At 46.4% G+C, this 24,828-nt stretch overlaps 1 protein-coding gene across 1 annotated transcript in view; it reads right to left on the bottom strand.

The window, feature by feature from the left end:
- Nucleotides 1-24,828, bottom strand: part of KASH5 (KASH domain containing 5) — a 163,526-nt gene that overhangs the window by 63,011 nt on the left and 75,687 nt on the right. Inside the window, exons 8-10 of the mRNA XM_088450966.1 lie at nt 17,418-17,468; nt 13,671-13,748; nt 13,538-13,594 (exon numbers count right to left, since the gene is read on the bottom strand). Of these exons, the coding sequence (XP_088307092.1) occupies nt 13,538-13,594; nt 13,671-13,748; nt 17,418-17,468 (186 nt within the window). The remainder of the gene's footprint in view (nt 1-13,537; nt 13,595-13,670; nt 13,749-17,417; nt 17,469-24,828) is intronic.

The following is a 24,828-nucleotide window of genomic DNA, read 5'->3' as shown; positions in this document are numbered from 1 at the left end:
AAAATCTGTCTTAAATTGTTGAATAAGAGGGGGGAAATTTAGCTGGTACAAATTATTATTTGAAGGGGATAGAAGAACACCCAAATATTTAAGACTAGAAGAAGTCCAAACAAAGGGAAAAGCACCTCTAAGACTTGTCACAGTGCTGTTAGGGGTTGATACATTCATGGCAACGGATTTGGAATAATTGATTTTAAAATTAGAGACCCCACTGAATCTATCAAACTCATGCATGAGGGCAGGGAGAGAGGTCACTGGCAAAGAGATGGTAGCAAGGAGATCATCGGCAAATAGTGCCAATTTGTACTCATGGTCTCCAATCTGCTCACCTTTAATATCCCCATTACATCGGATAGCCCTCGCCAATGCCTCCATGCAAAGTACAAATATAAGAGGAGACAGTGGGCATCCTTGACGTGTACCATTATTGATCGGGAAAGATTCCGAAAGGGCCCCATTGACCCGTACTCTGGCTGTGGGAAATTTATAAAGGGCTAAAATACGATGAAGACAGTGAGAGCCTAACCCCATATATCGAAGAAGGCCTTCAATGAACTGCCAATCAATCCTGTCGAAGGCCTTCTCTGTATCTGTTGAGAGAAGAATAACAGGGGACCCAGTACTTTTAACAAAATGGATTATATCAATAATCTTAGAGGTATTGTCCTTAGCCTCCCTACCTCGAACAAATCCCACTTGGTCTTCGTGTATCAAGCCAGGGAGAAGAGAACTCTATTTGCCAGCATTTTAGCATACAATTTTAAATAATTATTTAATAAAGAGATAGGCCTATAGCTAGCGCATTGTGCAGGGTCCTTCCCCTCTTTAGGGATTATTGAAATATGTGCTTCAAGTGTCTGAGGGGAAAAACCTACCCTATCGGAAACTTCATTACAGGCTTTCAGAAAAAGGGGCAAAAGCATGGAGCAAAACATCTTATAGTAACTTACAGGAAAACCATCGGGGCCAGGACTTTTCCCAAGAGGGGTATTTGACAGAGCAAGATCTAGTTCCTCGTAGGTAAAGGGGCGATCGAGAGAAGTCAGATCACTCTCATCGAGTTGTGGGAAATCAACCGAAGAGAGGTAATTTCTGATCGCTTCCTGATGCGTTAATAAATGGGAAGGTGTTTGTTCTTTACGTAAATTATAAAGTTTCAAATAATAATTTTGAAAGGCAGCTGCAATCTGAGGAAAAGTGTGGACAACATTCCCCCTTGAATCCCGAACATTGGAGACATAAGATTTTAGCCTCAGAGTTTTTAGAGCTCTAGCTAGCATTTTGCCAGGCTTGTTTCCCCATTGATAAAATTTATGCCTGCATTTCTGTAAATCCAATTTAGTTTTATCCTGAAGAAGCTTATTAAGAGCCTGTCTTGCTTCAGTAAGTTCTCTCAATGTAGTTGCATCTAAAGAGGATTTATGGGATGTTTCCAGGGACTTAATACGGGCTAGAAGTTGTTGCCGTTGAGCCATCCTTTCCCTTTTTAATCTAGAACCTAGCTGAATACAATGTCCTCTAATCACACATTTGTGTGCCTCCCACACCATAATCTTAGACACATCTGGAGCGTCATTAATATCGATGTATTCAGTAATGGCTTTTAGAAGATCATTTTTAGTACAGGGGTCACTAAGTAAGGTCTCATTAAAGCGCCATGTCCACGGTCTGGGTGTCGAGTTAGGGAAACCTATATTTGCAAAAATTGGGGCATGGTCAGACCATGTGATATGACCTATTTGACTATGGGGAAAATATTGAAGGTTTCTATGATCTATAAGAAAATAATCAATACGTGAATATACAGAGTGCGGATTAGAGTAAAACGTATAATCTCTAACCGTTGGATGTTGAGTCCTCCATAAATCTATCAATTGGTATTCAGATAAGAGTTGACGTACTCTACGATGATCCCGCAAGGAGACTCGGGGCGATCCCAAAGAACAGTCTAACACAGGGTCTAAGGACCAATTAAAGTCTCCACCTATAATTACACATCCCTCTCTCAATGGTTCCAAAAGTTTCAAGACTTTGTTAAAAAATTGCCTCTGTTTCTGATTAGGAGAATAAACATTCACAATAGTGTATACTTGATTATATATCTTACATTTCAATATCTGACATCTGCCTTCCACTAGAATATGATGAGATATATCTGTAACGGCGAGTCTACGAGAAACAAGTATAGCCACTCCCAAAGATTTACTCTGAGAGTTATTACTACAAAACACATGAGGGTAATAATAATTCCCAAGCTTAGGAGCAACTAGCTGTTTAAAGTGTGTTTCTTGCACAAAAGCCACATCTACTCTCTCTAGGTGAAGTTCTCGCAGTAAAGTGGACCGTTTTTCAGGAATATTAAGACCTTTAACATTAAAGGAACATATTTTTATATTTTCTGGGTTAAGGGGGGCCATGGCAGCGGCTGTGGGAAGGGTTAGTCATAAACAGAGAGCGAGGCATTATATGAATCTTCTAAGAGTTTACATGGGCAGTAGAGATATAGCGACCAAAAAGGGAAAAAACAAAAACAAAAATATTAAAATAAAAACAAGAATAATAAGAAAAAGAAATAAAATAGTATAAGAAAAAAAACAACAAAAAATTCTTATTAGAATAAACAGAGAAATATATCCATGAGGAAAAATTTCCGCTGTTGGAGCAGGCAGGAGACGATAGTCGGCCCATGCTCCAAGGTCAAAAATGTGGAACGACCCAAATGGGGTAAGGCAGCTATAACCACCCCCCGGGAATAAAGAACTAATATATATCCTGTAAACGGCAATATAAAAAAAAAAAGAAATCATCTACACAATAAAAATAACAGTACCATCTACATTAGTATCATAAATGTATGAGGCATATCAATATAACAATTCTAGAAAAATTTTGTAAAGAAACTTACTAAAACATATACAGCCTTACAAAATCTGCTGTGTGATGAGAACGAAAAACATAAATAAATACTTTCCTTTCGTATAAATGACAAATAGAAAGCATTAAACTGTTAGGTAAGAACCAAGACAATTATAAGAATCTATAATCATCAAATGATCAGTGAGCAAACTGACCCCCAACAATATCAATAAGGATACAATTCCGGACATGTATCCTGTCTGAGCTCAACAAAATAGCAAAGAATCACATTTAAATATCGCAGGTGATCAGGTGTCAGAGGCTGTCCCTTGAACTCGTGGAGAAGCTGATTTATGTCTCTGCCCCCTCACTACTGTCCAAGGAGCTTTTGTAACAGGTAAGACGGGTGGATCTAGACGTGAAAACAGGTGGAGCCAATCTTGGAGAGGAGGTATTGAAATAGAAAGTGCGTCACAGAAAGTATCCAGGTCTTCTGGTGTCTGTAAGACTAGTTGGCGACCATCATGCATGACTTGGATACTCAGAGGAAATCCCCAACGAAAACGGACACCTTTCTGTTTAAGAACGTCCGTAAGAGGTTTAAGAAGACGCCTTTGATGGAGTGTATTCCAGGAGAGATCAGGGAAAATTTTAACTTTATTGCCATTAAATTCAATACCATCCAATTTGCCTGCTTTGCTGAGGATCTCTTCCTTAGGATGATGGTAGTGGAGCCGACAAATAATGTCTCTGGGAACCTCAGAGTGAAGACCCTTTGGACGAAGGGCCCAGTGAGCACGATCAAAAAGAATTGCATTGTCTGGTTCTGTATCAGTAAGTTCATTGAACATTTTGGTAAGTGCATCAATAATACCAGGACCTTGGACGTCTTCAGGAATTCCCCGGATACGTAAATTGTTGCGACGACCTCTGTTATCGAGATCGTCTAATCTCCGCTGCATCAGTCTCATCTCTTGTGCATGTGTAGAGACAATGTCCCGGACTTTTTGTTGGAAAGAACTGACTTCCTCCATGTGTGTCTCCATGTCGGATACCCGGTGTGCCACATGAGAAATATCTTTTTGAAGAGTAGCAATTTCCGCCTTGACTGTGGCCCCAATTTTCTTATCAAGATCTAAAAAGTCCTGTTTTGTGGGGAGAGAGCGTAAGTGCGCTAGGACCTCAGACATAGCGGTGTCTGACGTATCTCCTGAACCAGTATGAAGTGGAAACGCCATAAGTCCAGTATTATCAGATGACGTAGACGGGTTAGAATCAGAGCGTGTGTTATCTTCAAAAGCACCACCGTCAGGAGTAAGGTAGCGGAACAAATTGGGTTGCAACGATGTATCCACAGTCTTCTTAGCACTAGGTGTCCGCACTGTCTTCTTAGTTTTTCCCATCAGGGAGATAGAGACAGGAGAGACAAAAAGAAAACACACACATAGAGAAAAGAAAAAGAGCAAGCACAGCAGAAATGTTGGTCGAAAATATTAATACATGTATAGCCTCAGGAGGTATATTCCCGGGATGCGGTCACCACGTACCTCTCCCCATAGTATACGGGTGAATCAGGGGGTCATGGCCATCGCGCAGCTTACGTGTCAGCCCATAGAGATCAACATCTATCTCCAAAGCAATATATAGGAGATAGAATAGTAATATTAGGCAATACAAAATATTATTGACACCTGCTGTGAGATCAAATAAAATGACTGTTGTAAATAGGGAAGTGTGAAGTTACAAGCGTGGCCACACGGGGGAGCTCCAAGTCCAAATATGTTATAATATCAATATACACTCATAGGAATGAAGGGAAACATATTGGAAGAAAAGAAAAACACATATGAGTTGGTCAGCAGGCGGAATATATCTGTTATCAGGCAAATTGGCCCAATGGTTTTCGGATATCATCCACTGGCTATCTTCCCTTGTGGTGGTCAATCACAGTACCTGCAATGTAGCAGCAAAGATGCCGGTATCTCCCCAAAATGTGGAAATGCGGTCAGCCAGTAAACTCCTGCAAGGGCCTCAGTATGCAGAGTAAAGAAGTATATGTGTGGAGGGAGAGTCACCTAACGCCTCCTCATATATGAAGGCAGAACGGGGTCACCACAGGCAGAGCAGCACCTCCTGCAGAAGCGGCCTCACCATCCGGCAATAAGCTGGGAGAGAGAGAAGAGGATAACCAGAGTATCAGTAGCAGGGGTGCAGGAAGGTAAGCTCCACTCGATCACCGCCGGGCCCTGCGGCGTCCCGCGATATGGGTACAGAGGTTCCGGAGCACCCGCAGCAGGTGCGCAATTAGGAGCTGTCGGAACGCCGCCTGTCTCCAACCAGCGTGTAGTGTGGATCGGCAGGCACTTGGGGTCTTCCAGGGGTTATCAGGCAGGAGGGAGGTTGTATTGTGAAGTGTGGAACGGAGGTTCCGTCGGGCGGCTCGTGAACTCTAGGTCCCGGCTTCTTGGCACGGACCAGGCCTCAAGCTTCAAACGGGGCCAGCAGACGGTCTCCGGGGACAGAAACCACCTCACGGGCAGCACAGCAGGGTCCTGAGATCAGGAACAGACGCCATAGATATAGGGAGAGCCCAATAATAACTCCAATGAGGTCTTTTAGGGCTGATGTAACAGGAGCTCACTGGAAATACGACTGCTCAGCTCCAAGTCCAGGCCACGCCCCATCAGCCCAATTTTTATACAACCACGTTTGACTTTTTAATTTAAAACCTGGCAATAATTTGTACATACTATTGTGCTTGATTGGTATCCCAAATGAAAGATTACTTACAGCTCCTTGTAATAGAATTTTATTTGTACTATCATTATATTATTATTTTTCACCATATCTGATATTTTTATCCATTTTATTTACATTTATTTTTATATTTACATATATTTTTTCCACTACATTATCTATATGTATATTTTCCAAAACATACTTTTTATATCAATAAAGATTAATTTTAACAAAAGTGACATTTCAGAATGAATTGAGGCGCTAATTGAAAATCCCAATAAAGGTGCCAATTAGAACATTTCTCCAGAGATTTAAGGAGGCCCATTCCACATCACAGACAACTTGAAAAAGTCACTAAGTGACGAAACGCGTTGGTGTAAGGGGGACCCCGTACTGACGTCGTAGACTGAAAAAGTGTGAACGCACGAGGCGGCAAAGTCTCCCGATTCCGGCTCACAGCATAGAGCCAGGGAGAAAAGCACAGTCTGGACCAGCAGAAGCAGGACACACCGAATATACAGAGGAGTGCATCTGCTCTGAGAACTGCCAGGACACCTCAGACCTTGCTGCCGTTAGGGAAAGGTAGGGTGAGTCCATCGGTGTTCCGTATTCAGTCTTTAAAGTTTACAGATGCGGGATCCCTGAACAAATACACACACACATATCCAAGGAGTTTTAAACATCATTGTATTTATTTCATTGATTTCGTCTTTAACGTTTTTAATTTTGTATTATACTTATAAGGAGCTTTTTAGATCTTTTATTTTCATGGTTCATGCCAGATTCACAGTGTGTCAGACATTGCCGGTATCTACATAGTATCACTTTGGTCATATATATCCCATTCCATATATCATCTTAGATGCTATTTAGTTTCATTTCTTTTTAACCATTTATTTGTAACCATTTATTTGCATAAAAGATGACTATAAGCGCGTCTAAGCACACAGAAAAATTATTGAGTTATAATCAGTTTCACTGATTTAACATATTAGACAGCTGCTGAAAACATTATTAGGAGCGCACGACAACACGTATATAATCATTAGCAGAGGTGCAAAACAGAGAAACAAGCCAAGGCCGGGGTCCCAGGCAAAGTTTATAGACATATAGTAGATCATTGGGTTTCAGTACAAGTAGTTCAGGTAGAATGCAATTAGCAACAGAACACTGGAGCATAGTAAAGACCTGACACTCTGACACCAGAATGGCGCATAGAGTGAGTTTATATAGGTTGGGTTCAAAGCAGGCACTAACTAATTTAATGCCTAGGCAAGATTTTGGCTGGTGCTAGTTCAAACTGTGACCCAGCACCCCTCTCCCAGCACAACACCCATCACCCAGCAGCACAGATCACAGTAGCAGCCAACAACACCCATCACCCCTCACCCACACAGCAATCCTCATCCAGCACCCTTCACCCAGCACAACACTCCTCATAAATAACCCCTCTGCCCTCTAACAACACAGCACCCATTTCGAAGCAGCACAAATAACAGCCACACCCAACAACTATCACCTCTCGACTGGCCAGCACCAGCACCCATCACAGCAGTCAGCTCGGCACCCCACACTCAGGGGTGCCGAGAGGGGGGGAGCAGGTACTAATTACCTTCAGCCGGGCTTGTCGGATGGTACTGGTGGGGGCCCTGGTCTGGCACTGCCCCTCCTTCCTCTTAACTCTCAGCAGCCTAGCACACTCTTCTGTGTGCTGGGCTGCAGTGGAATACTCCTCTGCCTGTGGGGGGGGAGCAATCGCACTGATCGTGCCCCCTCCCTGGATTTGCGCCGGGCTGAGGGGCTCACATTGCCCCCCACCGCATAGCGGCCACACCTCCTGCAATTAGGTCACGCCCAACTTTTCTAGGCCTGGACCAGCTCTCTGCGACCCTGCCCACACTACATGCTGAGCTGACTTTAAATTATTTTATAAAACTTACATTTTAAAGCTGGCTGGCTGCCTGTGCATCTGCCCCTGAAGTTGTTTTGCAGCTCCTGCTAATACTCCTGACTGCACTTTGTGGGGGTGGTGCTGGCAGGCTGCAGGAAGTCAGTGCAGGCTCAGCCTGCTGGACTCAGCAAAGACCTATAGGAGAAGGAGCTGCTGCGCCTCGGCATGTGCAGCAGCCAGGGCCAGCTCCAGGGGTCGGAGCACCCTGTGCCGGCTTTCTGTAAAGCGCCCTTACATTGCAACCAGAAATGGGGGCGTGGCCTAATTTCCGTGGCACGCCTCCAAACAATGTCAGGCTGGGGGGGGGGGGGAGCCTCACTAGCTGGGCTTCCCCCAGCCCTCTCCCATCACATGCGCGCAGCATCCATTTAAACTCCGGAGTCCAGCACCACCGCACAGCTGCGGCGGTGGGGGTCCCCAACCTCCCGATTTGACCACCTGCGGCCACTTCGGCCCACGGATGGAACAGCGGGACAGTGCTGAATTCGTGAAGTTGGGGAGGGGTGCGCCCTCTATGGGTGGCGCCCCTGTTCGACCGCAATGGTCGAACACGCCTAGAGCCGGCCCTGGCAGCAGCACTCCTCCAGCGGCCATTTTTGTTGATGCCCACTGCCCCCACTGTGCTGAGTCCGCTGCCTGGATCCTGCCTGCTTGCTCACAAAGCCTGCTGTTGCTGGCGGTGAGCTGCCCAATTGGAGCTGAGAGCTCCGATTGCGGACACTGAGCCCGATTCAGCAAGCAATGCACTGATGCAGACGCATGTACCCAGCTGCTGCGATAATATGCTAATGAATGCATATACGCGGCAATTGCAGCAGAATGAGCAGACGCCTAGCACTACATAATACCACCCACTTCCCTTTACTTGCGTCCTCTATACCTGGCAAGACAGCAGAAAAATTGGTAACATCGAGACCATACGCACAATAGTGGTTGACCTGACATAGCGAGACTTCCCGTGTGCAACTAGACTTCAGGCTGCGTCCGTCACCTCAAGGGCTTAATTATGCATGCCCTGAAATTCTGTCCAAACGCACAGGTACGCCTGCGTTTGCCCGACCACTACCCCGTCACCACCCACAAACTGCACTTCCTGTCAATCACTTATCCCTCGGGCTGTGGACTCTCTGCATACGCATACTCCATCGCACTGCCCAGTTCGCGCATGCACACTGAGATGTTTATGCATGCGCACAGCAAAACCATCGGCCAATTGCGTGAGTCTGCATCCGTGCGTTGCTTGTTGAATCAAGCCCACTAACCACTAGAGCAGAGCCGCCGGCAAGGTCTGGGCTCCTGTATAAAAATATATATTGTATATACTGATAGTTCATGCAGTATAATCTACCATATTATGCACTATGACTATAGTGAATACACCATAGTCCTGGGTGTCACGTCTGAGGGTTGGTTTTGGGTTGGAACATGTGTAGGAGACTAAGGAGGAGATTTGAGAGACGTGGATGAACTTGGATGGTTTGATCCTGGACCTCCTCCTGGACCTCCTCATGTATAGATGTGAGGAGGTAGAAATACGGCAGTGGATGATGGGCCTGAAGGCGAGAAAAGGAATAAAAAGTCTTTATTGAACAGCAGCTTGGAATGGAACTAAATATATAATACTAATAATGAATGAGCAGACTCGGATTGGGACCAATGATGCTGGATTGAGAACTGGATCGGTTTGAGACCGATGTTGATGATTTGAAGAACTTAATGGAATTGAATCCGATGTTGAAGAATTGATTAACTTGATCAGTTTGAGACCGATGTTGATGAATTGCTGAACTTAATTGATAAAAGTCCCATGTTAGAAGCATCAGATGAGACCGTTGGCTGAAGGTATCAGCTGGAACCGATGGTATAGGAGACTTGCTTATCAGGGGACAAAATCACTAAACTGGTTGTTTTCTCATGAATGAAGAGCTCAGAGTGGAATCTCCCTTTGTAGAGCCGTGTCTGAGCATTCATTGGCTGAGAGAGGTCAGCCCCCGCCTCTCTCAGCCAATGAACGTCTCCCACCATTGAAGTCAATGATGAGAGCCGCAGGGTTACTAAAGGTGATTCTGCAGTTCCCACCATTGACTCAATGGTGGGAGCTGTTCATTGGCTGAGAGAGGCGGGGGCTGACCCTGCACAAGCCCTGACCTTACTCAGAAATTGCTAACAGCCACATACGCTATCAGTGCTGTGGCTGCTTATGGACACACAGTGGATAATTATGCATGCCGCTGCAACGGCATTGAAACACACTGGCACGCCTGCGTTCGCCTGACCACCCCCCCATCACCACCCACAAATGGCACTTCCTGACAATCACTCTGCTCTGGGTCTGCGTAGCCTCTACAATCGCAATTCTGTTTGCAATTGCTAGTTCACGCACTGCGATGCATACGTATGCGCAGAACACAACAATCGACCAATTTCCTGCGTCTTTGCAACTGCGATGCCAGATGAATCCGGCCCACTGAGCAGATGGGGCAGGAGTAGACCTCAGCACCAGCCAGGAGCGAAGTGCAGCGTGTGCGGACCTCTGTGCTATCCAGGAGTGATGCACAGCGCGAGCGGACCTCAGGTGTAGCCTGAACAGGTACCGGAGAGGTTAAAAAGGTGGTTTTAAGTGTCCGGAGTGTGACACTGGGATTGCAGTATAATGTAACATATGTATAATAATAACACATGATGGTGATCCTGTCTATATACCACATCAATGTACGCTACATATGATAGGGGACCACGACATACTTACCGACTCTGCAGGGAACCTTTCCGGGAGCAGCTGCTTCTCTCATCTTCGGGGGGGGGGGGGGGGGTCAGACAACAGACGGCATTAGGTCCCACCTCCTTCACAGGAAAACCCGCGATTCACGGGGTGGGGCTAAATCACTCTATTCACATGTTCCTGCTCCACCAGGTAACAGACCCTCTAAAGAATAACAATAAATAATTTGTGTGCACAGTCTGGAACCTGACATTAAAGAAGGGGGTGGAGCCCTCAGGCCGTGGGGCCCACCGGAGATTTCCCCTGTACCCATATTCAAGGCTGGAGAATGAACACATTTTACTCAGGCTTGCTTAAATCCTGGCAGCTCCCTTCGGGAGGGGGCAGCCAAGTCGGACAAGCAGGGGAGTGTGGCGTAAAGGGGGGAGGCGTGACGGGGGTTACTACCCGGCAATGGGGCGGGACAGGAGTGTAGACACGGAATTGTGTAATTGTGGCCCCGCCCCTGCTACACAATGCCGAGATTTTCAGCATTGTGAAGCAGGGGCGGGGCCACGATGAAGCGATTCAGCGAAAAACTTATCACTGGTCCCCCCTCGCTGCGGGGCTTTTATAGTAATTGCTGACGGGAGGCTTGCCTTCCTTTCCGGGGGCCGGGAGCGACACCCGATTTTGGGGAAGCTCCCGGCCGAACCGGGAGGGTAGGAAAGAATGATTTTATTTATTTTTTGCTTATGAAAAATATGTATTGGTAATGGCACATAACTTTGCCACATACAACATGGGCCTGATTCACTACTGTACGCAACTGCGATTATGCACGAAATCGGCTGATTGTTGCATTATGCATATGTATCGCAGTGCACGAACTAGCTATTGCGATCGGGACTGCGATCACAGTGTTTACGCAGACCCATCGCAGAGTGATTGATAGGAAGTGCCATATGTGGGCGGTGACGGGAGGGTGGTCGGCTGAATGCAGGCATGCCAGTGCATTTGTATGCCGCTGCAGGGGCGTGCATAAATTAGCCACTGCGATGGCCTACGCAATCTGAGGGCTCATAGCGTACGTGGTTGTTAGCAATTTCTGAGTAAGGTCAGAACTTGTGCAAGTGTGCGTGATGCTGCCATGGTACTCAATTGAACCGATGGTTTCGCAGTCTTGCTAAACATTACCTATGTGTGCTAAGTAAAGTGGACAGCTCTGTGTATTGCTGCGATGGGATAGCGATCGGAATGAATTACCAATGGATTAGCATAATATAGCAGTTGAACGGCGTGCATAATCTTGCATACGCAGTTGAGTACGGTGGTGAATCAGTTCCTATGTTTGCATTTAAAATCTGCTGTTGCTCCTTTTATTAAGGCTAGTTTTTATATATATATATATATATATATATATATAATTAGTGTCACAAAAGGAGCAGCGTCACTCGTCAAAAGAAACACAATTAAAGCAGGGTTAAGTAAACCTCTAATTTCACTTCAACGTTTCAATCATGAAGATTTTCATCAGGAAGTGTGGATTTTGAGAGCCGGGCCTATGCTAAAATATATATATACACACACACACACACACACACACACACACACATATAATTATTTATTAATTAGTATTCATGGATACTTTACAATATACCTTACATGTGTTGGTAACCAGTGCATGACCTACTGTATGTATGTTTTTTAAAACCTGTATTTTCACAAGTTTGACCTGTCACGTACATGCCTACTCTCCCGGGAATCGCGGGAAGCTCCCGATTTTTCGGGTAACCCCCTGCACTCCCGGAAGAGTAGGCATGTCTCCCGCATCCCGCCCTCTTCCTAGGGAAGTGGGCAGGATGGGGAGATTTTACCAGGAATTTTCGGGTCTGTAGGGAAGGGGCGGGGCTAAATTAAGCAAATTGCATCATTAGTCCCGCCCCCTCCTCACAAACCCGCGAATCGTGGGGGTTTTCTGTAAATGGGGCAGGGCCTAATGGTGTCTACCATCTGGACCCACCCCCCGAAGAGGAGAGCAGCAGGTCCCCTCCTGCTGCTCCTGGAAAGCTGCCCAGGAATGTCGGTAAGTATGACCTTCCAGATCATCGTGGCAATTCTAGTTCAACAATATCTAGAGAATTACAGAGTCCAAATCCATGTTTAAAGGAAGGGCAAGCATCTTCGGGGCTTCGGAGCTGACATGGCTAACAAAAGTAATTTTCCAATGGTGTAGCTGTATTCTTCATAAGTTCATAACAAATAATTATGGAAAGGAATCCCGATAGTCAAGTTCTTTTGTAGGATAAGCTTATTACTTCTAAAGTGGGCCTGGCAGCATATACATCAGAAACGAAGTACAAAATAGAAGCATGTAAAATGAACCTACAAAAGCACTTACTGTATATGTTTAGCACAATGCAAATCAAAAACATGCAACGAGTTGACATTGAGCATATATCATACACTTATAAACTAATCCAACCTAAGTAGAAAGAAGCATATAGTGCAGTGTTGGCTAACGTTGACACTCCAGCTGTTGTGGAACTATATATCCCAGCATGCCCTGCCACAGTTTTAGCATGCCCTAATAGCAAAACTGTAGCAGTGCATGCTGGGCTATGTAGTTCCATAACTGCTGGAGTGTCAAGGTTAGCCAACACTGGTATAGTGTAAAGTATGTCTATTTGAGAATGTAGAATGCAGTGTATGTATTCCTTAAGAAATGTAAAAAAATGGCTTCTTATGTTATACTGTATTTCCTATGAATACAATAACACTACATTAGCAGTGTGTCCTTCTTGTGTACTGCAACAAACGTATTTGAAAAAAAGTGTTGTTTTTTTTTTTTTTTTTTAAACCTGACCTCCACAACCTTAATATGTATGTGTTACTTGTCTCTATGTGCTATGCACTGCCAATGTTCTGTGACTGCACCATTTACAATATGTGCACATGTCATGTCTTAACACGCTCATCTCTCATTTGTTTCATTCCTTAAGTCTGATTTGGCCTCTCCAGGTATAAGTGGTCGCAAGTGTAAGATGCAACCAAATCTGCATATATTCGAATGTCTGCTGCTTTTTTTGTGAGTATGTGAAATACAAACATATATTTGCATTTTTTTCTGCTAAATAACTCTGCCGCCTGTACATTCTGCACATTCTGACTTTCTGCCCTTGTAGGCACTAATAGCCTCCCCAAGCCTTTGTTCTTCATGATGAGACTGACACTATTATATTTCCTACCAAAAGGTTATTTCACCGTCCAACCAAAGCTAAGCATCTCACCAGTGCCAGAAGCTCATCCTTCTGTAAGAGTAGGTTTTCATATTCACCCAGTTGCTGCTGTTGACAGAAATACACATCAGTAGGAAGCATGTCACTGGACGAAGTGCCCCAATTAACAATGCTGTACACTTACCACTAGCTTGAAATATCCAACGCTAAGACTATCCAGCTTCTCCTTAACCTTCTCTCTGTCTGTGAGTAGCTTATCATTCTATAGGACATTTCATTATATACTGTTATTTAAAAGCACTTCTTTATGAAACATGCATCATATTTTATTAAAGCACATTATAAAACTAAGCTGCTAATTTACAGTCCTGGAGGAACGGTAACAGGTCTGACCAGGGCTGCCATCAGAAATTGTGGGGCCCGGGACTGACAAAATAGGTAGCCCCCCCCCACCCCTCCCACGCCGCTACCTTATCCCTACAACAACCAACCTCCTATTTCTCTTTATGATTGTGATCTGCTTTTTTATTACTTGCCTTTTTCTTTGCTGGTCTTTCTGTCCTCTTCTCTGCAATGCAATATTTGCTCACTTGGAGTTCTAGGGCGTGGTATTGCGCTGCGCCACTTCACAAGTGACATCACATATAGGTGAAGCGCAGCGGACCTGCAGGAACAATTCCCAGAGGGCCAATGCGCAGGGAAGGCTTGTTTTCTCCCAGTGGCCAGTGTCCTCCCCAGTTGCGTAACTTCATCCCAATCAACTGGAGACAAGAAAGATATTGGTACCCCCCCCCCCCACACACACACACACACGACAGGATTGAATTTTAACTGTTCACAGTTTTTAACAATAGGTAAGAATCACTGCGAGAAGGTTATGGTACCTTCCATCCTCAGGTGTCCCCACGTCACCTCTTACTGTATGCCAGCAGACCGCCATCTATGTCACCTTCAGCAGCAGAAGAGGCAGAGGAGGAAGGTAAGGGGTAAAGTGGGCAGAAGTGGATGAAAAAAGAGGGAGGTGAGAGAAGGTGCAGGACAAGAGGAACAGCAGTTTGTGAAGACACAGGGTGGGTGGTTGTGGGTAAAAGGTAAAAGTGTGTGTGTGTGGGGGGGGGAGATATTAGGAGTAGTAATGGATGACACAGGGAAAAGATGAAAAGGAAAGGGCAGACATATATAAGGATGATAACAGACACATTGGGGCCTGGACATGGAGACATACACACTGGGGACTGGGGGGATGACATGATGACACACATTGGGGCCTGGGGGGGGGGCATAGTGACGCACACACTGGGGCCTGGGGGGGGCATATATATTATATTGGTGACTGGATGAGACATACACACTGAGGCCTGGGGGATGACATAGTGACACACATTGGGGCCTGGGAGGTGACATTCATACTGGGGCCTGTGGGACATGGAGACACACATTAAAACCTGGAGGGTCAAAGAGACACACTAGGGCCTGGGGGATATGGAGATATACACTGGGGTGGAGTCAGTGAGACACACTGGGGCCTGGGGGTACAACATGATGATGCACACACTAGGGACTGGGGGGACATGGAGATATACACATGGAAATATACACTGAAGCCTAGGGGGTCAGGGAGACACACTGGGGCCTTGGAGGACATAGTGATGTACACCTGGGGGGACATGGTGAGGCACACCTGGGGGGACATGGAGATATTCACTGTAGCCTTGGGGGTCAGAGAGACACACACTGTGGGCGGCCTGGGGGTATGACATTGTAATACACATTGGAGTTTCGGGGGGGGGGGGTGACTTGATGACACATATACTGGGACCTGGGTTGGGGGACATAGTGAAACAAAAACTGGGACCTGGGAGGGGGCACAGAGACAAACACATTAGAGATAACAGGGCAGAACAGATGGCAGAGGAGATCAGCACAGGTGGTGCAGCATGTGCACAGGAAGAGCTGCACTCCCTATGAAAGCAGAGACCAGGGTCCTCTGCCTGCAAGATGCTGCTATTTGTGAGTGCTGAATGGGGACACCTCCATTGGCGCTCCCCGTCAGTTCTGAGCTGTCCCGCCGCCCTGATAGCCAGCAATGTTGGGTTGGGGAGAAGGAGAGGCGGGCAGAGCAATCCATCACTGCCGCGCCTCCATTCCCACTCTACAGTAGTGCACTCACTCGCGGCTCCCGCTCCTCCCATAGCACGTCCCCACATGCAGATACTGCACCATATCTCCGCCCACTGCATATCGCCCCCCCGGCCCGCCCACCAGGCTGCCCTATGGACGCTCATGAAGAAGGATAGCTGGGGGCCGGCTTCGGGTGCATAGGACTCCTCTGCACCTGAAGCCGGCCCCCAGCTATCCTTCTTCATGAGTGTCAATACGGCAGCCTGGTGGGCGGGCCGGGGAGCGATCATAGTAGAAACAATGGACGATAGGTGCCTCCTTCAGGGCTGGCATCCTGGCAGCAAGGTCTGGCCCCTATCTAGTCCGTGCCCGGGACTCCAGTCCCGGCAGCCCCCCCCTGATGGCGGCCCTGGGTCTGACTATAAGAATATCCCCAATAAATGACTTACATATTATACCAGGGGAACTGAGGCCCAATTCAGATCTGGGAATAGAGTAAGATAGAGTAACAGAGTACCTGGACAATTCATGTTGCTATGCAAGGGGTGCAAATACATTTAGATTTTGTGCATGTGGGGTAAATACTGGCTGATTTTGCATGTAGCCCACAAACGCTGGGCAGCTTTAGTTTTACACTGCAATTTAGATTTTAGTTTGGACACACCCCTCCCAAATCGAAATCTCATTGCACATTTTACATCTGCCCCACCTGCAGTGCAGCATGGTTTTACCAAGATGCACAGTTACTTGTTCTTTCTTAAGCTGGGTACACACTAGACAATATGTCGCCTGCGGCGGGCCGACATATCGTCCACATCGACCAGTATGTACCTGCTATGCCGCTGACAATGCGCGCTCCCACGCGTCGTCAGCAACATACTCCCAATGCGGCATGGCCCACCAGCCGTCACAGCCAGTGTGTATGCACTAGCCGATGCCGGCACCCCCGCCAGGTCCCGTCGCGAACGAGGTCATACACACTAGACATCGTAGATTAATAATAGAGTACAGGCCTGTACTCTATTCCCAAATCTGAATCAAGCCCTGAGTCTCAAGCACAATGACCTATCGCATATATAAAACCAATTATGAAATTATATTTAATAGAATTATAGCAACATATCTGATACACATAAATGATCAGGTGACTAAAAATGGAGTAAACAAAAATGAGTATAGCTGGTCACGCACTGATAAGGGGTGCACAACTTTTTTTTTAGCCTAAGGGCCACATTGGGAGATAGTACTCCTTGAAAAGGTTGCAGTAACATTCAACGAGTGACAGCCCCCCCCAATATTTACTTTGCCCCCTACTGCCCGACGCTGAGTGAATTAAAATAATTATAATTTGAATAATCGTTATTTAGAATGAAAAAAATAATCCATCTCCAGGAGGGAGGCGCAGTCTGGACGACAGGTGGGTTCCCCCCAGCGAGTCACGTACAAAACGAAGCCACGGGCCGCATTCTCCCCACAGTCCACTGATTGTCAATGACTGTATTTCATAAACTGAAAATCAAATGCCCTGATTTCATTTGCTATTTGTGGGTACTTTTTATTACTGGCATGGAAACTTCATTTTGAAGTTTTTAAACCACATAATTCACAACTAAATTCACATAGCACATGGATACGGTATATTCTAATTTTGTTTAATCGTGCCTCAAAGCATGTGTCTCTATAGTGTTGAAATTATTATTTAAAGTATGCATTGCCAATCAGTTACTATTCAAATTTGCACATTTATAAACAGATATTTTAAAATGGATTACTGCATGCTCATAAATACAGTAACTATTTTTTACATCACCTCCTCCTGTAAACTCTGCTTCTGGCTGAGTAACAAAAGTGTGTCCTTTTGCTGTAAAAAGAGACATATATACAGTTCTGTTTTCCAAACACTTGTATTTTATGTGGACATAAAAATTAGCAGATACATATGGCAACCTTTGAGGAAAGTATCGGTACAGTGCTGAAAAGCCTGGCTGGCCTTTGCCTCAATATGCGCTTCTGATAAGTATTTCGGTCTTAAATTCATTAATACAGATTTGCATTTTTTATATACTGGAGTGTTGGGCCCCTGGTAGTATCTTTGATACCTGGCTGGACGTTTCTGTTTTATTCTCTTTAATCTATCTCTTTCTCTGAAAAGCCCCAATAGTGCCTTCCATATCCGTCATGTTCATCCCCTAGTGGAATGCAGTCTGTTCCATAAATTCATGGTATTATGTATATGAATGTTTCTATGGTTGATTGTTTTATGATTATATGAGGGTGGTTCAATAAATAAATGTAACAAGACCTCTCATTGCGTAAATGTATTCAACTTGTACATATATGTATAATCAATAGTATGGCCTTCGTACAGATGTTTCACATAGTCCCCATACTTGTTTAAGCAATTGTTGCAACGTTAAACCAAGGCATCTATCCCGGCATAGAAGAAATCAGTGTCAAGCGCCAGAAGCCGGGACATGACGACTTGCTGAAATTCACAGTCGGTTGTGAATCGCCTTTCACCCAGGTGCTTCTTCTATGGTCCAAAGAGATGGAAATCGCTCAGTGCCAGGTCAGGGCTGTAGGAAGGATGGTCCAGTACCTCCCAATGGCGTGCGGCTGGCTGAGTGTGACCTGACGTTATCATGCAGCCATACGACGCCTGTTTACAGCAACCCAGGTAGTTTTCAACAAATTGCTCTGTGCAGCTGGCTCAATGTGTCACAATAGCAGACAGCATTCACAGTATCTCTCTTGATGAGGAAATCAACAAGAAGCCTGCCCTTGTGATCCCAAAACACAGTATCCATGACTTTCTTTGCTGATAGAGTGGTTTTGAATTTCTCTGAAGGCGGGGATGATGCGTGTTACCATGTCATGGATGCTTGCTTCGTCTTCGGTGTCACATGATGCACCCACATTTCATTGCCTGTAACAATACGCTACAGGGACTGCACTCCCTCCTCATGGTACTGTCTCAAGTGCACAAGAGACAATCCCATCCTATTGGCTTTGTGAACTTCTGTGAATTGCTTCGGTACCCAGCATGAACACTTTTTCCTGTACCTCAGTTGCTTATGAACGATGTTGTGCACAGTACCCACTGGGATGTTCAGTTTGTCATCAATATCACTAACTGGACTGCGTCTGTCCTCCTGAATCAGACCTTCAATGCGGCACAAATTGTCATCTGTGGTGGACGTGCTTGGCCGGCCGCATTGTTGCTCATCTTGAACGTCTGTCCTGCCATTATCAAAGACACTGCACCAAACCCAAGCCTATTCCATGACATGATATTATCACCTTACACCTTGAGAAGTTGGTGATCAATGTCAGCTGCTGATGCGCTCTTTAGACGCAGAAATCTGATCACACTACGCACCTCAATGTTGACCATATTTCCGCCAGCCCCGTCATCTTACAGCTGATGTTGGGACTGATATGAGGCACAGTCTAATGTCCGTGAGGGGAAGCAGTGGTCTACCTGCTCTGTATATGGTAGTTGTTCCCAGCGCTTACCTTATACCATTAAAATAATATATATAGTAATCCAGGTACGATATCATGCAGCTGTCACGAACCCGGGCTGACTCACAGATATAACAATCTGGATCAGTCAATCACAACAATCTAGTTGTGACGCCGGAGCACCGTGGTCACTTATTAAAATACACGATTCTTCTGCCACCACGCAGACTGTTCTCCAGAGGTCTGCGATCTCCAGATTAATAAATCACATTCAAATCACACACATATGTAGCATGGGCCTCACTGGCTCGATGGTTCAACAAGAAGCACAGAGAATATGCTAGATTAAATGTGTTTAATTAAAAAAATAATTTCAAGACTTAGTTACAAAAATATTAATAACATGACACACATATTACAATGCAAATTGTTTCTAAAAATAAAAGAAAAATAACTCAGAGTTCCTAAGACAACTCACAATAAAGTTCTTAGCATGGCTGGTGGGGTGAGGGTTTTTCACCCACAAGAATATCCTGGTGCACTCCCAGCACTTCCATCTGATCTCCAATGAGTGAACCTTGAATGCTGGTTGGCATTCCTTTTTATAGATCTCTAATTTAAAAGGTCAGCAGGGTTTCAGATCAATAGAGGGTCTCTGTGCTCCAATAAAGGGTTACCTGGTCAAACTGTGAGGGGCGGGTGCGGTGCAATGCCTGCTGCCGTGCAGGTGTAGGTCTGTTACTTACCTTGCGTCGCACCCTCTCACCTTCAGGCCGTGTGTTGAACAGACGGTCCTGGAACCTCCAAATAGAACACGGACACGATGATCTAGGGGGAAGGAGACGAGGTGAGTACCGTCCTTCCTCACGTCGACCGACGCGCCCTACCGAACCGGGGGATAAATTCAGGTTTTAAGTGAAGATCATCATTGGCACTTTTGGCCTCAGATCCCGAATTTTCACCTATCGGTACTCACGCACCAGGTGAAGATCCGTCCTTGCACCGGGTTGCAAGGTTCACCGTCCGCCCAGAAGGAAGGAGATACATAGTGACAAACAGGGAGAGACAGTACACACAGATATTCCTCACCGTGTCCACTCTTGCTCTTCGTCCACTCACTCGCCTACAGGTCCCTGTAAGGAGATACATAACACAGCCGTGCAGGGCCTAAACCTATGTCAAGCAACTACACATACTAAAACGGCATCACCCTCAACCTACAGTGTGTGTAGTGCGACAGATATAACAAAAACTAAACATTTGCCCTGCACGGAACACCCAACACAGACTAAATATACAAGAGCAAAACACAGTGCTGTCCCTTTAAATGTCTGCTACCTATCCAGAGCCGGCCAGCTCCTCTTCTCTGTGACTGGGGAAACCACTACCTCATGGGTGGAAGCCGTACAGCTCTCCACCACTGCTCACACCTCTAATCATCTATGCGGGGGCTACCTTTCTATATGAGGGGCACACCTAATGGGCTCAGGGCCCTGGACCTAACGCCCAGGGTCTTACATGCGGCTCAGGCCTAGGTGCCTGCCAAACGGTGGTAGGTAGTGGTCTGGGCCTAATGGCCAGATCACTTATTATGGGGCTCAGGCCTATTTGCCTGCCTATCTGTGGGGCTCATATATAGGGCCTAGTGCCCTCCTGTATGGGTACAGGCCTATGCCTGATTTATGGCCACGGGCCTGGTGCCCGCCTACTTTATTGGGTAGTGACCTGGGCCTAGTACCCAGGCCACTTATACCTAATTAAGAGGGGATCCTTTTTGGGGCCTAATGCCCGCTATAGTGCCCCGGGCCTTGTGCCCGACTAATTGCCCACGGGCCTAGTGCCCGACAATGCTCCACGGGCCTAGCGCCCGACAACCCCAGCGGTCTAGGGAGGGGGGTATATGGTGGGCCTCACGGAGGGCCTACCTGCTACGTTGGAAGAGGCTGCGGGGGGGAACTTCGTGACGCTCTTTTACTTTCCTCCCCCGCAGTCCTCTCCGGTCCTCAGCCGCATTCTTCGGCCGCTGGCCCGTCCTGGCCAGCGGCGCCGCCTCTTCTTCCTTTCTTCCTGCCGGCGCCGCCTGTCTTCTTCTTTCTTGACAGCGGCGTCTTCTGGCCTCTTCCGCGGCCGCCGCCCCTGTTGCCGCGCCGATCTTCCGCTCTTCGGGAGGTCTTCTCTCCTCCCTCTCCGCCGCCGAACTGAACTTTCCCGCTCGGCGCCGTCTAATACAAGACGGCGCGAGTGGGCAGGGCTATGACGCGGCGATCCGCGATTGGCTCGTCGCGTCCGCCTCTGATTGGCTGCTGGCTGCGAGCCAGGTTTGGCTCGCGGCCAGAGCCAAACGCCCGCCGCGCCCAACGCCTGACCGGTGCTGGGAGCAGGTACTCTCTCCCAGCGCCGGCTACCCGCCGCTTCTTGGCTGCCGGGCGCCAAGCTCCGCTGAGCTTGCGCCCGGAGCCAAGCTTCTCCCGGCGCCACAGTACCGCCGGCACTGGTGAAAGGGACCAGGCGGTCCCTTCACCAGGTGCCCGCGGTATCTGCACCGACGCTAGGGACATTACTGTCCCAGCACCGGCAACGGATGTGTCCCGCAGAGGACACATCCCTTCTGCCTGCCCCTGCACGTCGGCTGATGCTGGGATCAAACACGTGATCCCAGCACAGCCTTCCACAAAACCAACAGGGTCCTTGCTTTAATGATGCGTCGACATAACTCACTTTTCAACTTTCCCCTTCCTGGATCAAAGTAACCATCAGAATCCTTGTCTATAGCACAACTCAGAGGCATACAAGAATCTTTAGATGTGAGGTAATAAACCTTGCTTTAACAGGAGGTCTGGTTCTCTGAAATTGAAGAATCCATTCCTCTCCCAATGTTATGGCTTGCAGAGATAAGAGATGGTTATCTCGAATCCTGGTTTCAGAAAGACAGGAATCGCTCCTCCTTCCCAAGTGTTAGCAAAGGTCACACAAACCAAAATCACAATTGAATACAAAAAAAATTATATATATTTTGTTACAAGAATCACATAGACCAGGTAAAATCCATCAGTAGCTTTTATTGCTCACCACAGGAAGGTACAAAGGATATGGAAGTTTCACTGGCAAGATTTCATACAAAGTCTTCCAATACAGCACTATTTCTTCAGTGTACTCGCAGGTCCGGGACCCCTAACACTAGTCATCCCCAGCCTATAGGCTGGGCATCTATTTCACCGTCAAGCTCAGTTTCCCCAGTTCTTAAACCAGCTTCTCACAGATGCCTCAATCAGTGTCTGGAAAGGCAGCTGATTACAGACAACACCTGAACTGGACATTTACACAATCCTAATGCCTTTGCTCTGCCAAATCTGGGAGATATGGATATTCCGCATTTACTTCGTGTGAAATTATGCTGACCCTGTCACACTGCTCCCCCTTAGCTTCAACCACCCTGGTGGAGCTAAAACACTTTCAGGTGAGCTATCTGCCTCACCCACATCTATTTGTGCCATCCGCATGGGTACACAGCCATTTTCCACAGTTCGCCATCCCCAACCTCTTCCTCCTCCTCCTCTAGCTTCACAATAGGGTTGATTGGAGGATAGGGCCAAACAAACTTCCTGGAAAGGGCATCTACATTGAGGTACTGTTTCCACGGACGATGCTGCATTTCAAACTTAAATGGCTGCAAAGACAAAAACCAGCGGGTTACACGAGCATTCACTTCTTTGTTCGTGTGCATCCATTGTAAAGGGGCATGATCTGTAACAAACAAAAAATTCTCGACCCAACAAATAATATTTTAACAAGTCTACTGCCCACTTGATTGCCAAGCACTCTTGCTCCACAGTGGAGTACTTGCGCTCCCTGTGCAGCAATATCCGGCTGGGGTAGAGGATGGGTTTCTCTTCCCCTTCTACCACTTGGGAAAGGACTGCTCCCAATCCTTTATCTGAGGCACATGTCTGCAATATAAACTGCTTAGTTAGGTGCTTGCAAAACAGGTTCTGCACACAAGGCGCACCTTAAATCCTGCCATGCAGCTTCTGCTGCTCTAGACCACAGTACCTTGTCTGGGGACTGTTTTTTAAGACACTCAGTTAATGGTGCTGCCTGAGTGGCGAAATCACTAATGAATCTGCGGTAGTAACCCACTAGGCCAAGGAATCTTCTGAGCTGGGATTTACATTTGGGTTTAGGCCATGTGAGGACCGCCTCCACCTTATTGGGCTGAGGTTTTAACTACCCTCTGCCTACAATATATCCCAAATATTCTGCCTCCACCATTCCAAATGGCACACTTCTCAGGATTAGCAGTAAACCATTGTGCACGTAAAGATTGCAACACTGCTTCTACTCTTGGTAGGTGTGACTCCCAGTCGGGAGTCATTCTTTGTGAGTTCGCAGCAACCTGTTCACAGCCCTCTGGAAAGTTGCCGGAGCCCCATGCAGACCAAACGGCAGCATTTTATACTGAAACAAACCTTCTGGGGTAGAGAAGACTGTTTTGGCCTTAGCAGTCTCAGTTAAAGGAATCTGCCAATACCCTTTTGTCAAATCTAGGGTGGTGAGATACTGACTGTTTGCTAAAATCTCCACCAGCTCGGTCACCCGGGGCATCGGATAGGAATCAAACTGAGACACTTTATTTAATTTGCGAAAATCATTGCAGAATCTTAAAGCACCTGAAGGCTTAGGCACTAAAACTATGGGATAATTCCATTCACTATTTCATTCTGCTATGACCCATAGGCGCAGCATTTCCTCTACTTCCTGTTTAACCACTGCCCACTTTACCTCGGGTATACGGTATGGCCTTTGTGTTTATTACCACCCCGGGAAGAGTAACTATATCATGTTGGATAATTTGGGTTTTTCCCGGAATGGCAGAGAACACATCTTGGTGCCGTGCTACTAAACTCACTGCCTCCTTTTTCTGGCGGGGAACTTCAAAGGGTACCTGACATTCTCTTTCAAGGGTTTTAACAGGTTTACATGGTAGATTTGCACTTCTTTCCTTCTACCCTCCTGTGGAACCTTATAATTAACAGGTCACACTGCCTCTATAATTTCATAAGGGCCTCACCACTGGGCATACATTTTGCGATGTTTTTGCTGTTATTGTGCCCTATCCATGTGCTCGTTCACGAGTGGCACAATTTGCCTTAAATGGCCATACAATTGGGTTACAAACTGAACGATGTTAGGCTCTTGGCATGACTGTTGTTCCCACCCTTCTTTCAACAGATCTAAAATCCCTCTAGGTTGCCTCCCAAAGAGGAGTTCAAAGGGACTAAATCTTGTAGAGGATTGGGGCACCTATTGCATTGCAAACATTAAATAGGGTAGGAAAAAGTCCCAATCTCGCTTTTCCTCAGACACTGCCCTTTTTATCATTTATTTAAGGGTCTGGTTAAAGCACTCAACAAGCCCATCTGTTTGTGGGTGGTAAACTGAGGTAGTAATCCTATCCACCTTTAACAGTCGGCACATATCTTTCATTAGTTTAGAGACAAAAGTGGTACCTTGGTCCGTTAAGACCTCCTTTTGGTATTCCCAAGCGGGTATATAGCATCAACAATTCCCGGCCAATAGTGCTAGATTTCATGTTACATAGTGGGATGGCCTCCGGGGTACTTTATGGCATAATCTACCACCACTAATATGTATTGATGCCCACGAGCAGATTTTTCCAACGGCCCAATCAGATCTATACCAATTCTCTCAAAAGGTACAGAAATGACGGGGAGGGGAACCAAGGGTACCCTAAACCC

Source organism: Taudactylus pleione, unplaced genomic scaffold (assembly GCF_031769625.1).
Source record: "Taudactylus pleione unplaced genomic scaffold, aTauple2 ptg000535l, whole genome shotgun sequence".
Classification (NCBI taxonomy): domain Eukaryota; kingdom Metazoa; phylum Chordata; class Amphibia; order Anura; family Myobatrachidae; genus Taudactylus; species Taudactylus pleione.
This window is presented reverse-complemented; position numbering and strand designations above follow the sequence as displayed.